Source organism: Leucopleurus acutus, assembly GCF_964270905.1.
Source record: "Leucopleurus acutus genome assembly, chromosome: 1".
Taxonomy (NCBI): Eukaryota; Metazoa; Chordata; class Mammalia; order Artiodactyla; family Delphinidae; genus Leucopleurus; species Leucopleurus acutus.
In genome coordinates, this window is record NC_139142.1 from 75,166,433 (window position 1) to 75,179,306 (window position 12,874).

At 41.2% G+C, this 12,874-nt stretch overlaps 1 protein-coding gene across 1 annotated transcript; it reads left to right on the forward strand.

Annotated features, from left to right (window-relative positions):
• Nucleotides 1-2,212: 2,212 nt before the first annotated feature.
• Nucleotides 2,213-12,869, forward strand: METTL3 (methyltransferase 3, N6-adenosine-methyltransferase complex catalytic subunit). The gene is made up of 11 exons (XM_082845816.1): nt 2,213-2,408; nt 6,893-7,110; nt 7,206-7,610; nt 8,525-8,700; nt 9,298-9,514; nt 9,744-9,931; nt 10,303-10,341; nt 10,523-10,631; nt 10,752-10,817; nt 10,990-11,102; nt 11,731-12,869. The coding sequence occupies exons 1-11, from the start codon at nt 2,309-2,311 to the stop codon at nt 11,840-11,842; spliced, it is 1,743 nt and encodes a 580-aa protein (XP_082701942.1). The 5' UTR covers nt 2,213-2,308; the 3' UTR covers nt 11,843-12,869.
• Nucleotides 12,870-12,874: the final 5 nt, after the last annotated feature.

The window sequence follows — 12,874 nt, forward strand, 5'->3', positions numbered from 1 at the left end:
TTAAGTATAATCCTGAGAATTAAATGTCCAGATATGCTCATATGAGCCCATATTCATTTCTGTGTCCTCTATCTCAATGCTCATATATAAAGGTACACATCTCAAAAGACAACGTAGGGCGGCCTCCCTGGTGGCTCAGTGGTTAAGAATCTGCCTGCCAATGCAGAGGACACGGGTTCGAGCCCTGGTCCAGGAAGATCCCACATGCTGCAGAGCAGTTAAGCCTGCGAGCCCCAACTACTGAGCCCGTGTGCCACAACTACTGAGCCCGTGTGCCATAACCACTGAAGCCCACGCGCCTGTGCTCTGCAACAAGGTAAGCCACCGCAATGAGAAGCCTGTGCACTGCAACGAAGAGTAGCCCCCGCTCGCCTCAACTAGAGAAAGGCTGCGCACAGCCACAAAAGACCCAATGCAGCCAAAAATAAAATTAAAGTAAAATAAATAAATAAAAAAAGACAATGTAAATTATCTACTAGGTAAATTTAAATTCAGAAAATGATATGGAAATGGATATTTTGATCACTACTAAATCTCCACAGTACCTAGCACATAGTAGTCACTCAAATATTTTCTGAATAAATTAATGAAACTGCCACATTCCAAAACACATACATCTTTCTTCTCAGTAGTCTCCCTTCATATTCACCCCTTCCTTTCCATTACTATACATAGATAGCTTCTGACTTAAAGGTCCTATCATCAAACAGTTACAATAGGCTACTAATTATTTTCCCTATCTCTAAACTTTTCTCCCCATCTCAATTCAACCAGAACACCAGATTCCCTAAAATATTCCCTATTCACAAACCTTAGAATGTACCCTGTTGTATGCTGAATAAATTGCAAGCTCGTTACTCAGGTAACATGTACCTTTTGCAATTTGGTCTCAAATATGGAAACAAATATTCTCCCAAATTCCCAAAAATAATTCTCTGTGTTCTAGCAAAATTAATCTGGGTCAGCATGGCATGCATCATGCTTTTCTACATCTAGTCTAGACCTTTGCTTTTATCATGTTCTTAGCCTGGAATTCTTTCCTATAGCTTCACCTACTGAAGTACTACTAGCTGTCACTCCAAGCCTGAACTTTGATGTCACCTCCTTGCCAAAGTGTCATCTGGGCTTGGAGTCCTCCCTTCTTTGCAATCACGTTTGTTTTTTAAGTCTATGCTCGGTGCTGCCTTAGTCTGTAAAGATGGTTCAATATCAATAAACTGGGTCATAGCTCCTTTACCATACCAGAAGCTCTGAAAGCAGGGGCCGTGCCTTCTTAAGCCGTTCTTTCTGGCAGTGTTTGGCGTTCCGTAGGCTTGATAAATCAGTGGTTCTCAAATGCTTCCATTCAGAGAACCTCATTAAAAAAACGAAATTTTTAAGTTTACTACACAGAGAAGTGCACATACCAAAATGTTTGGCTCAGTTAATTTTCACAAACAACGTATTCATACAACCAGCTCTCAGAATAAGAAACACAGCTCAACCAGAACCTCAGGAGCCCCCTAGTGCCTCCTTCTGAGTATGTATGTATGTATGTATGTATGTATGTATTTATGCATGCATGCATACATTCCGAGCAGCTTGGGATCTTATTTCCCCGACCGCAGATTGAACCGGTTCCGTTGGCAATGAAAGTGCAGTCCTAACCACTGGACCACCAAGGAATTCCCTGAGGACTCTATTTTAATGTATTACACATGATACTTGTAGATTTGGTATAAGCAAGAAGAGTGAGAATATGTATTTGTAGACTCATTATAGTATCTCTGCTCCATCAGTTCTCCTCCCTCAAATATGCATGCGTAATGGCTATATTTTTGTAAACAAGTGCACGGGAACATGAAGCTACACCTTCAGTGGCAAAGGTATGTTAGTACCAAACTGTCAAAAGAAATTAATGATCCTTCATTTCCAAAATCTAGACTACATACGCTGCCCCGCGTGCGCTATCTTAGTACGACTCGAACTCATTTCCTAATATTCAACATGGCCGCATGCGCGGCTATAAGCAACATGGCAGCTCTGCCAGGCACCAACATGGCAACCACAGCCTCACCTCACCCGGAAGCGTGAAAGAACTCCCATAAAAAACATACCCGCCATTCCGCCAACACTTAAGGTGGCTCTCGTTTCAGCTTCAAAGGGAGAGCAAAACCGGAAATGACTTTCCGTCCGGTGCGTCTCCCGGGATCTCTTTCCGGTTAGGCTTCGGGTGTCCGCATGAGAGTTGGATAATTCTTGGAATTAGGGCTGAGAGGTGGAAGGCAGTCGCCCTTGGTTCGGGACGTGTCTGGGCTGCGAGACCGAAATGTCGGACACGTGGAGCTCTATCCAGGCCCACAAAAAGCAGCTGGATTCTCTGCGGGAGAGGCTGCAGCGGAGGCGGAAGCAGGACTCGGGGCACTTGGGTGAGGCGCGGGACTGTTGGGGCCGAGCCTTAGCCGGGGAGGGCTGGAGGGAACCCTGGAGAAAAACACAGCTCCCGAGTCGGTGCCTTTCCCCAAACTGCCGTTTCTTTAAGGCTTCATACATTGGTACTCTTCTCCCCCCACCTCAGCAGCACAGACGCTTCACCCTCCTGCAAGTAGTCGCGGCTCCTTCCCAGCCTGGGCCCTGGTTCCGCCGGTTCCGCTTTCCCCGGCCGGAAGCCTCCGCCTCCCCGCGTCAGGTTGACTCCTCTTGAGTCCGTGAGAGCGTCTCACTTGCTAGGCCTTTAAGCCCCCGATCCCTCGAAGCAGCAAGTCCGTTTTTTTAGTTACTCCCGTGGCGCTTTGTTCTTTTCTCGGTTATAGCAATTGCTTTTTAGTGGTCATGTCTTTTGAGATTCGGGGCGCTGAGAGAGCAAGTACGGAACCTTTATATCCACAGTGCCCAGCTCAATGGCCCTCGCAGAGTTAGCACTCGGTGTTGCTAAACGAGTAGAGGAACTGGCATTGTCTTAGACGTTTACACACTGAGCAGGAATCTGAAAACATTTGTTTTTAAACTTTTTCTCCCCTCCCGTTTTCGCCTGTGTCACAGTCTTAAAACTTGAAGGAACCTCAAAAGATTAAGTGCTACTCATACCACATCCCCAGCACAAGCCCTGAATTATCTAAGGCAAATCAAAGATCTACAAGGATAATGAATCCGTACCGATCTTGTGTGTAGCTTGTTGCACTGTATATCAGTATACTTGAGTCCGTCTGTAAATCTTGTGTTGAAATATATATTAGGTACATGCACTTGTAGTCTGGCCCTTGGAACTAGAAGATGCCCTGGCAGGACTCTTATACCATAATGAATGAACATCTATCGAGTGTCTACAGCGTACATGAGTCTAGTTAGACAAAAGACAGTGTCCCTGCCCTCAAGGAGTTTAAAATTTAGTTGGGGATAAAGGAAAAGTCAGAAATACAATATGACATGTAAAATGCCAAATGAATCGATTCCACAATGAGTACAGTGAAGGTAGAAGTAACAAGAGTCGGTTTAGCCAGTGAAGGTATCAGGGAAGAGTTGGCACTTGGAATTTGGTCTCTATGGCTATGTAGGACTTAGACAATTAAAGGGAAGGTAAGAGGGCAGGGTAAGTAGGGGAAGAAGTGCAAGTCATATTATCATGGATTAATTAATAGAAATTCCACTTCACTTCTCCATGGTATTAACCACACTTTGGTATTAACCAAACATTGCGCCATATGCAAAGTTTTTTTTCTTCAGTCAGTTCTTTTCTCACAGAAAATAAAAATTTTCATACCACATCTAGATTTTTATAGCATTACTGAAATCTGATACTTGTTTACTTCTGAGGTTAATGTTAAAAGACAAGGATATTGAGTAAACTAAAATGTATTCATGTCATTAATGAATGCAGAATACTGTGAACCAAGAATCATTGGGAGACCTTTGTTAGCTGGGCATTTTTAAAGTACAACTTTTTAAAAAAGTGTGGCAAAATACACATAACATAAAATTTACCATCTTAACCATTTTAAAATGTATAGTTGATAGTGTGAGGTATATATATTCACACTATTGTGCAACCAATCTCTAGAAGTTTTTTGTCTTGCAAAACTGAAACTGTACCCATTAAACAATAATTCCCAATTCTCCCCTCCTCCCGGGCCCTGGCAACCACCGTTCTGTTTTGTTTCTGTGAGTTTGACTACTCTAGATACCTCATGTAAATGGAATCATAAAGTATTTGTCTTTTTGTGACTGGCTGATTTCCCTTAGCATGTCCTCAAGGTTCCTCCGTGCTGTAGCAAGTGTCAGAATTTCCTTCCTTTTTAAAGCTGAATAATATTCCATTGTATGTGTGTACCACATTTTGTTTATCCATTTATCCACTGGTGGATACTTGCTTCCACCTTTTTGGCTATTGTGAATAATGCTGCTGTGAATATGGCTGTGCAGATATCTCTTCAAGATGCTGTTTTCAGCTTTTTTGGATATATAACAGAAGTGGAGTTGCTGGATCATATGGTAATTCTATTTTCAGTTTTCTTAGGAACCACCGTACTGTTTTCCATAGAGTAAAGTACAGATTTTTGAAGTGAGGATTATCACTTCCAATAAATATTTACTTAATTTTAACTGAAACAAAATAAACTTGGCCAGGCTTAGCACATTAGTAAATATGTGAATTGCTCAATATATTTCATCAATGGGATTGAAGATGTGAATATAGATGTTGACATGTTTTAGGGATCAGCAAGTTAGTAGAGCAGCCATATTTTTATGTCTTCAAGCTAGTATTTTGTTTATCTTCAACGGAGCTCTTAACCAAAGAATGAACTCAAGTATTAAGTATTCCTTTGCTGAGCCCAACACATTAAATTTTTCATTAGATTAGAAGCAGAGTGTCAGCATAGTTACCAGCATAATGGAAGCACTCAGTAAATATACTGAATTAATAACTGAACAAATACTTTCTGAAGGAGTTGGAGCTCAAGGATTCCTAATGATTTTCTGCCAGTGACCCATTTTAAGAATGATAAAACGTTGGAGTCTTTCTCCCAAATTTGTAGTGACTTCATGGAATTCACAGAGTGGCTAAAGCCCATCTATAAATAACAGTTCCATTAATTAGCTGTTAGATTTTTTCCAAAATACTAAACGTGAGCTTCCTCCTCCCAATAACCTGAAAAAGGTATTTTTTTAAAAAGGTATTTTCAGTGTCCTGAATGTCATGAAAAGAATACTCCTAGGAGGTGTTACTAACACAAGGATTCATAACCAGAATCACAGGCTGTTTTTTAAAAGAACTGTATTAAAACAAGTGATCAGTCAGATAACCAAAGAGGAAAAAAAAAATGTCTGTATCCAGTTCCAGGGATTGAAAATGTATGTTTAAAGTGGTTCTTTTCATAGACTTCTTGCTTACTTTAAGAAAAATTACACATGACTCAAAGAACATATAAATTTAGTTACCAGAGAAAGTGAAAACTCTGTAAGAAGAAGAAATGTTTATATTATATTCTTGGTAGTATCAGGTTAATTATAAAAAGTACATTTTCAACTTATTGACATTAACATTGGAGCAAAATCAGTGCTTTTCCTCAGTGAGATGATGTCTGTTAGGGTATTTGTGTGCCACGACAAAGATCCCGCGTGCCACAACGAAGACCCAATGCAGCCAAATAAATAAATAAATAGGATTATGTTTTTTTTTAAAAAAAGTTCTAGTCTGAGATCCAGCAGAACATAAAAGAATCATACATAAGCAAGGTAAAGAAAGTTCTGCAATTATTTAACATTTCTAGCTAGTATGGAATTGTGGAGTCTGTTTTCCATGTAGAGTATAACTTATTTTCCTAAAATGTAACTGTTCCCCCAAGGTGTTTGGTATACTTCAGCTCCATTTTCCTTAGACTTCTGAGTTAAATTTTACTAAAGTTAGTTCCATTAGAGCGGAAATTTCTAAGTAACCAGAATATCTCTAAATGTAAACTAGTGGCCCACTTATATAGTATTTAACGGAATTCCAATACAGGTTCTGAATGTTTAATATTTCATCTGTATTTTAACTAAATAATCACAGATATTAGGCTCTCCCAAAGGTAATATTTTGTCCCAGTTTGAGTTTCTTAACTCTTCTCAAGGTTATGTTGGCTACCCAGCTTGTGAAATACTAGAGTAAGTGATAAAAATATAGTCAAGAAATATCATTGGTGACCAGGGCTTCAGCAGTTTTATAAAATTTTTGTGTTTCACTTTAAAGGTCGCATCATTCTAACCCCCAACGCTGTCATTTTTTTTTTTTTTTTTTTTTTGCGGTACGCGGGCCTCTCACTGTTGTGGCCTCTCCCGTTGCGGAGCACAGGCTCTGGACGCGCAGGCTCAGCCGCCATGGCACACAGGCCTAGCCTGGACCGGGGCACGAACCCGTGTCCCCTGCATCGGCAGGTGGACTCTCAATCACTGCACCACCAGGGAATCCCTCCTGTCATTTTTTATACCCTCTGATGTCCAGTGGCCTTAATTCATTCAAATTCAATTCTTCAAAAAGATTTGATCACAGTGTAGGTTGTTGAAAATATTCCTGGCTTACAGGTTGATTATATCAGCTGTCATTTTAGAGTGACTAAAGGGAGGTGGTATGGACATTTAAATCTACCAAGCTGCTAATTTATTTCCTTGAAGCACAGCAAGGAAAGGAATTAGGAAAAGACCTCTCACCCAACAGAGAAAAGGTAAGTGGTTCCCAGAAAATCCAGGATTATCTTGGCAAAGCAGTGAATGCTTGAGTGTGATTTAATAAGGGGTATCTAGTGCTAAATCTGGTCAGAGAATTTTCTTCATGAAATGAAAGAACTGTGTGTTGTGAATTTTGGAGAACTTGACTCCTGAGGAATGTATACATTGACAATGGTTGCCCTTTTTCATTTTCATTTCTCTTCACTCCTAGATCTTCGGAATCCAGAGGCAGCACTGTCTCCAACCTTCCGTAGTGACAGCCCAGTGCCTACTGCACCCACTTCTGGTGGCCCTAAGCCCAGCACGGCTTCAGCAGTTCCTGAACTAGCTACAGACCCTGAATTAGAGAAGAAGTTGCTACACCACCTCTCTGATCTAGCGCTAACTTTGCCCACTGATGCTGTGTCCATCCGTCTTGCCATCTCCACGGTAATGACCAGATAAGACAAGGTTGGGAACTACCACTGTTTTTCTTCAGTTCATGGTCAGTGTCTTAATGCTTTCCCCCCACCCTCCTTCCTTAGCCAGATGCCCCTGCCACTCAAGATGGGGTGGAAAGCCTCCTACAGAAGTTTGCAGCTCAGGAGTTGATTGAAGTAAAGCGAGGTCTCCTACAAGATGATGCACATCCCACTCTTGTGACCTACGCTGATCATTCCAAGCTGTCTGCCATGATGGGGGCTGTGGCAGAAAAAAAGGGCTCTGGGGAGGTAGCAGGGACTATCACAGGGCAGAAGCGGCGTGCAGAACAGGACTCGACCACAGTAGCTGCCTTTGCTAGCTCTTTGGCCTCTGGTTTGGCCTCTTCAGCATCAGAAGTAGCCAAGGAGCCAACCAAGAAGTCAAGGAAACATGCTGCCTCAGATGTTGATCTGGAGATAGAGAGCCTTCTTAACCAACAATCTACTAAGGAACAACAGAGCAAGAAGGTAGGGGTAGATGGAAATGCTTTCACACATGTACTTTGAATTTTAGCTTTGGTTGAGAGGAATTTACCCCGAGGGCGAAGAGCAGTTCTTAGAATTCAGGGTTTAGAGCAGTGGTTCTCAACTGAGGATGATTTTACCCCCCTCGCAACCCCCAGAGGACATTTGGCAATGTCTGGAGACATGTTTGGTTTGTCACAGCACGGGAGCACTACAGGCATCTAGTGGGTAGAGGCCAGGGATGCTGCAAAGCATCCTACGGTCTTAGCAGGGCAACCTCCACACGACAAAGAGTTATTTGGCCTAGAATGTAAACAATGCACTAATGTTGGGAAACTCGGATTTAGAGAATCTTTTTCATTCTATCTGTTTGGAAGAAACATCAGATCTTGAGAAGAGGAATCCAAATATAGTAATAGAGGGGACGAATACTGGAAGATAGTCATATGGACCAATAATTATGGAAATTGATTGTACAATGTGGAATGGCATTGTAGTGGTTTCTGAGTCTATTAAATATTGGACCCACAATAGTTATCCATTTCCTACCGCTCCCCCACCCCCTGCTTATAGAATTGTTGCATAGGCTCTGAGCTAAACACTAAAGTGCTTAGCACTGTGCCTTGGTTCAGTACCTAATAAATGTAAGTGGTTTTGGTTGGAAGGAATGCTTTCCTGGGGAGGGGAGTTTAGCTTAATGCTTAGCAGTAGGAACCAGTCTTCTTATATTTTAATTTCATCCCAAATGCACATTTGTGAGAAAGGACTAAACCCATGACACATCTCTTCTCCTAGGGCTCCAATTTTCCCGTATTAACTTAGTCTATTGACCCCTCATAGGACATTGATGTCAAGTAGAATTTGCAGAGGTGGTTTATCTACAAACCCTTTTAAGACCAAGGTTTCTTCTGTCACAGGTTAGTCAGGAGATCCTAGAGCTACTGAATACTACAACAGCCAAGGAACAATCCATAGTTGAAAAGTTTCGCTCACGAGGTCGGGCTCAAGTGCAAGAGTTCTGTGACTATGGAACCAAGGAGGAGTGCATGAAAGCCAGTGATGCTGACCGGCCCTGTCGCAAGCTGCACTTCAGGTCTTTTGGGAGGGAGAGGGTTGGATGGGTCTCCTAGAAGCAGTCATTCTTTTTAAGCACATTTCTTCTGGTTATTGGGTTTCTGTCTTTAAACCTGTTATTAAGTGGTTTTAATATGATTTGTCTAAGACTTCCAGACTCTGAAGGTAAACTTTCAGAAGTAGTGTTCTATGGGAGGGAATACAGGCTGCACTCCCAAAACGATGTGAGATTTAAAGAAAAAAATGCCCCTCTGTTCTTGCAATAGCAAGACATCTCTGTCTCCGAGCCCCAGTGAAAGTTAAAGTTCTCTGGAAGAAGGATGATCTTAGGAGAAACAGGAACCTGGGCTGTTAGGTAGGTGCTTTATTCTGCTCTAACTAGCAAGCCCTTCCTTCCTGTCATAAGGAAGTTAACTCTTTGCTCAGAGAAGAATTAAAACTCTTCTTTAGTGTAAATTACAGATTTTAATGTCACCTGCCTTCCTTATTTGAAAACTTGTGGAGGCAGCTCTAATGATAGTGAAAGACTAGAAATTTTGCAACAATTTGGACCTCGAACTGTGGCATCTAACTGGAACACCATCTTGATTCCAATTCTCCCTTTTTATTTCCCCAGACGGATCATCAATAAACACACTGATGAGTCATTAGGTGACTGCTCTTTCCTTAACACATGTTTCCACATGGATACCTGCAAATATGTTCACTATGAAATTGATGCTTGCATGGATTCTGAAGCTCCTGGAAGCAAAGACCATACACCAAGCCAGGAGCTTGCCCTTACACAGAGCGTTGGAGGTGACTCCAATGCAGATCGACTCTTCCCACCTCAGGTACCTATCTGCTCAGAAAACTTACCTCAACTTAAGGACCTTTATCTTAGTAGGGTAGCCATACATGTAGGAAAGCAGGGCATAAATCACCAATCCGCCCTGCTGATTGGGAATGGAGTGGGATAGATATGCATCTAAGGGAATAGGAAAATCAAATGTAAAAAGAGGGACTGGGGCCATGAATCTAAGAGTAAAGGAAGGGAAGATGACCAAATACCACCTCATGCAGTGGATCTGTTGTGATATCCGCTACCTGGACGTCAGTATCTTGGGCAAGTTTGCAGTTGTGATGGCTGACCCACCCTGGGATATTCACATGGAGCTGCCCTATGGGACCCTGACAGATGATGAGATGCGCAGGCTCAACATACCAGTACTGCAGGATGATGGCTTTCTCTTCCTCTGGGTCACAGGCAGGTAATGCAGTTCAAAGATATGTAGGTATGGGCAGATACAGTATAGAGTGAGTACTGGGTGGGGATAAAATCCTGGGTTTTCCTAGCCCTGCTATTAAATATATGAGTCAGCCTTTTTTACCTACTGAGATCTAATGCCTGTTTATAACACAAATGACACATGAATTCTGTGAAACTCTACATTTGTTGCTTGTGAAAGGTAAGGTCATTGAGAATAGATACTAAGTTTTATTTTTTCATTCTTAGATCCATTCTGTTGCCCTAATGGTGTCTCGCATGTTCACTGAATGTCTACTGAAGACAACACATGTATCTTGAAGGGAGAAGAAATATGGGCATGGAAATAGCTGTTTAACCTTTATTTCTTTCTAGGGCCATGGAGTTGGGCAGAGAATGTCTGAACCTCTGGGGGTAAGTAACGATCATTGTGTTGCTTTCTTTTGAGGGAAATAAGTACATAATTACTGTAGTTGATATGTGTTCCTTTCTTTCAGCGTATTCTGTGATTCCTTGCCTCTGTAGAACAGATGGCACCACCCCTAAACTGTGAAAGCCTGATTAAAGCTCCAATTCTTTTTCTTATACCCCACAGTTACGAACGGGTAGATGAAATTATCTGGGTGAAGACAAATCAACTGCAACGCATCATTCGGACAGGCCGCACAGGTCATTGGTTGAACCATGGGAAGGAACACTGCTTGGTGAGCAGCAGTGGGGCCCAATTCAATAGGTGGAGCAAAAAATAGGAATTGTTTGATTGCTTATTGAGAAACAGTTCAAATGCTGGGGTTTCATAAGGTAATCTGTTCTCTGGTGAGCAGGTTGGTGTCAAAGGAAATCCCCAAGGCTTCAACCAGGGTCTGGATTGTGATGTGATCGTAGCTGAGGTATGTACTTTGCCCAGGCATCCAAAGATGCACATTTTAAAACTGCTATCAGTTATTCTAGTCAGGTATATTCTTATCCCAGGTTTTCTCATTGGGATCATAAACATAAATGGAAAGGGCTAGAATTTCAATCTTGGGTAACTTAAAAGTAGCTAGAGCTTTTATTTCCTAGGTTCGTTCCACTAGTCATAAACCGGATGAAATCTATGGCATGATTGAAAGACTGTCCCCTGGCACTCGCAAGATTGAGTTATTTGGACGACCACACAATGTGCAACCGAACTGGTAAGGTGACCAGAGAACATGCTAGCCCCCAAGGGCAAAACTGTTTATGGTCAAGGACAGAAGTTAGTAGAGCTTCACCTCACATTCCACTAGTCTATAAATGGGCTTCAGAGGATTCTTAAGCAACCAACATTCATTGGGAACCCAACAGGTTTTAAGATTTAAACCACTGCTCTTAAGGTCTCCACTGTTACAACCTAAAGATCTTTGTTATTCTACGGGATGTACTGAATCTGCCCCCTGGTGGTTACTGAGAATCTGTGTAATCTGTCAACAATTTTAATCTTTCATTCTGTTAGTAGAGCTTTAAAAGACGTGCTGCTAGCATTTCACTAATCCAAAGGATACTCACTGGCAGCAGCAACTTTGTGAAGTAGGCCTGGTTAAACATAAGTTATTAACCCTTAATTAGTACAGATCCAGCCTTTTTTAACACCAGAATCTGTGCCCAATTTCTAACCAGCCATACTACCATATACTATACTAATAGTAAGATCTTTTTAAAAGAATTGGCACGAATATTCAATGAGATGATAGGCAGTCTTAATAAAAAGTACGTATCTTTTAACAGTATTAAGCCTTTAAATTCCAGGATTTTTGGTTTGCCCCATCTTTCCCCATGCTTCAGGATCACCCTTGGAAACCAACTGGATGGGATCCACCTACTAGACCCAGATGTGGTTGCCCGGTTCAAGCAAAGGTATCCAGATGGTATCATCTCTAAACCTAAGAATCTATAGAAGTACTTCTAAACCTAAGCATCCGTAGCCATGGCTCTGCAGGCTGCACCTGAAGAGTAATATTTGTACAATAGTTATTTTCCTTATTTAAATAAAACTTTGTATTGTAGTTGGGATTTCGAGGTCAAGTTCTGGCTCTGCCACTTAACAGTGTGTGATCTTGTGTAACTCATCTCTCAGTATGATTACTTATATGTAGACTGGGAATATTACCTACCTCATGGGGTTGCTATAAGGGTTCAAACTAAATGAATGCTTGAAAAACATTAAAATATTGATTATACTGTATAGGATCAAAGTGATTAGCAATTAGTGCTAGTAAACATGGTAATCAAGAAGGGGGTTCTCTGGGACAACATTTCTCAAGGTAAGATTTGAGTTTCATTTAAGATTATCATCACTAGGACTATCATGCTCGAAATGTTGCTTATTCTGTTACAACTATGTGGCTTTGCTAGTCTATTATTCGTTTATTTCCAAGAAAAGTGAAATAAGCACATCTTACATTAAATTTAAATAAGTGCCTAGAGTATGCAGAGAATTAGCCTATATACTATATAAGTGAAAACACCTCTGGCCTATCTTTCAAAAGATACTTCATCAAACACAAGTGAACACAACTTCTTTAGACTTTGGTGAAACCTCTTATATTAAGGATGTAGAGTTCTGCCTTTTGCACTCATAAACTGTGATAACTGAGATAAAGAAGAGCGTTGACTACAGAAATATTGCAGAGAAATAAATAAAAGACGCTCCTAGGTGATGTTATTTTCTCTACAGCCCAGTATGCTTACTATGTTGAAAACCTTTGTTCTCAAAGTAATTAATGTGCAGATGTGATAGTAATAGTTCCCTGTTTAAGAGGTAACCTTTAATGCAGCCTTTTTTTAGCCCCTTTAAAATGGATGCACACAGTGATGTTTTCTCCTAGGCTCAAAGCTGAGTATTATCCTATCATTTTAATAGTATTTTAGGTAAGTCCTATGACAATTATACCAACAAGTTTTCCTCAAACAATTCCCCACCCCTAGC

Excerpts from the sequence above, each read along its gene's own strand:
- METTL3 (XM_082845816.1), top strand. The coding sequence starts at position 2,309 with ATGTCGGACACGTGGAGCTCTATCCAGGCCCACAAAAAGCAGCTGGAT. Across the intron at positions 8,701-9,297 it reads TGTCGCAAGCTGCACTTCAG|ACGGATCATCAATAAACACA; the intron begins GTCTTTTGGGAG and ends TTATTTCCCCAG. Across the intron at positions 9,515-9,743 it reads ATCGACTCTTCCCACCTCAG|TGGATCTGTTGTGATATCCG; the intron begins GTACCTATCTGC and ends CACCTCATGCAG.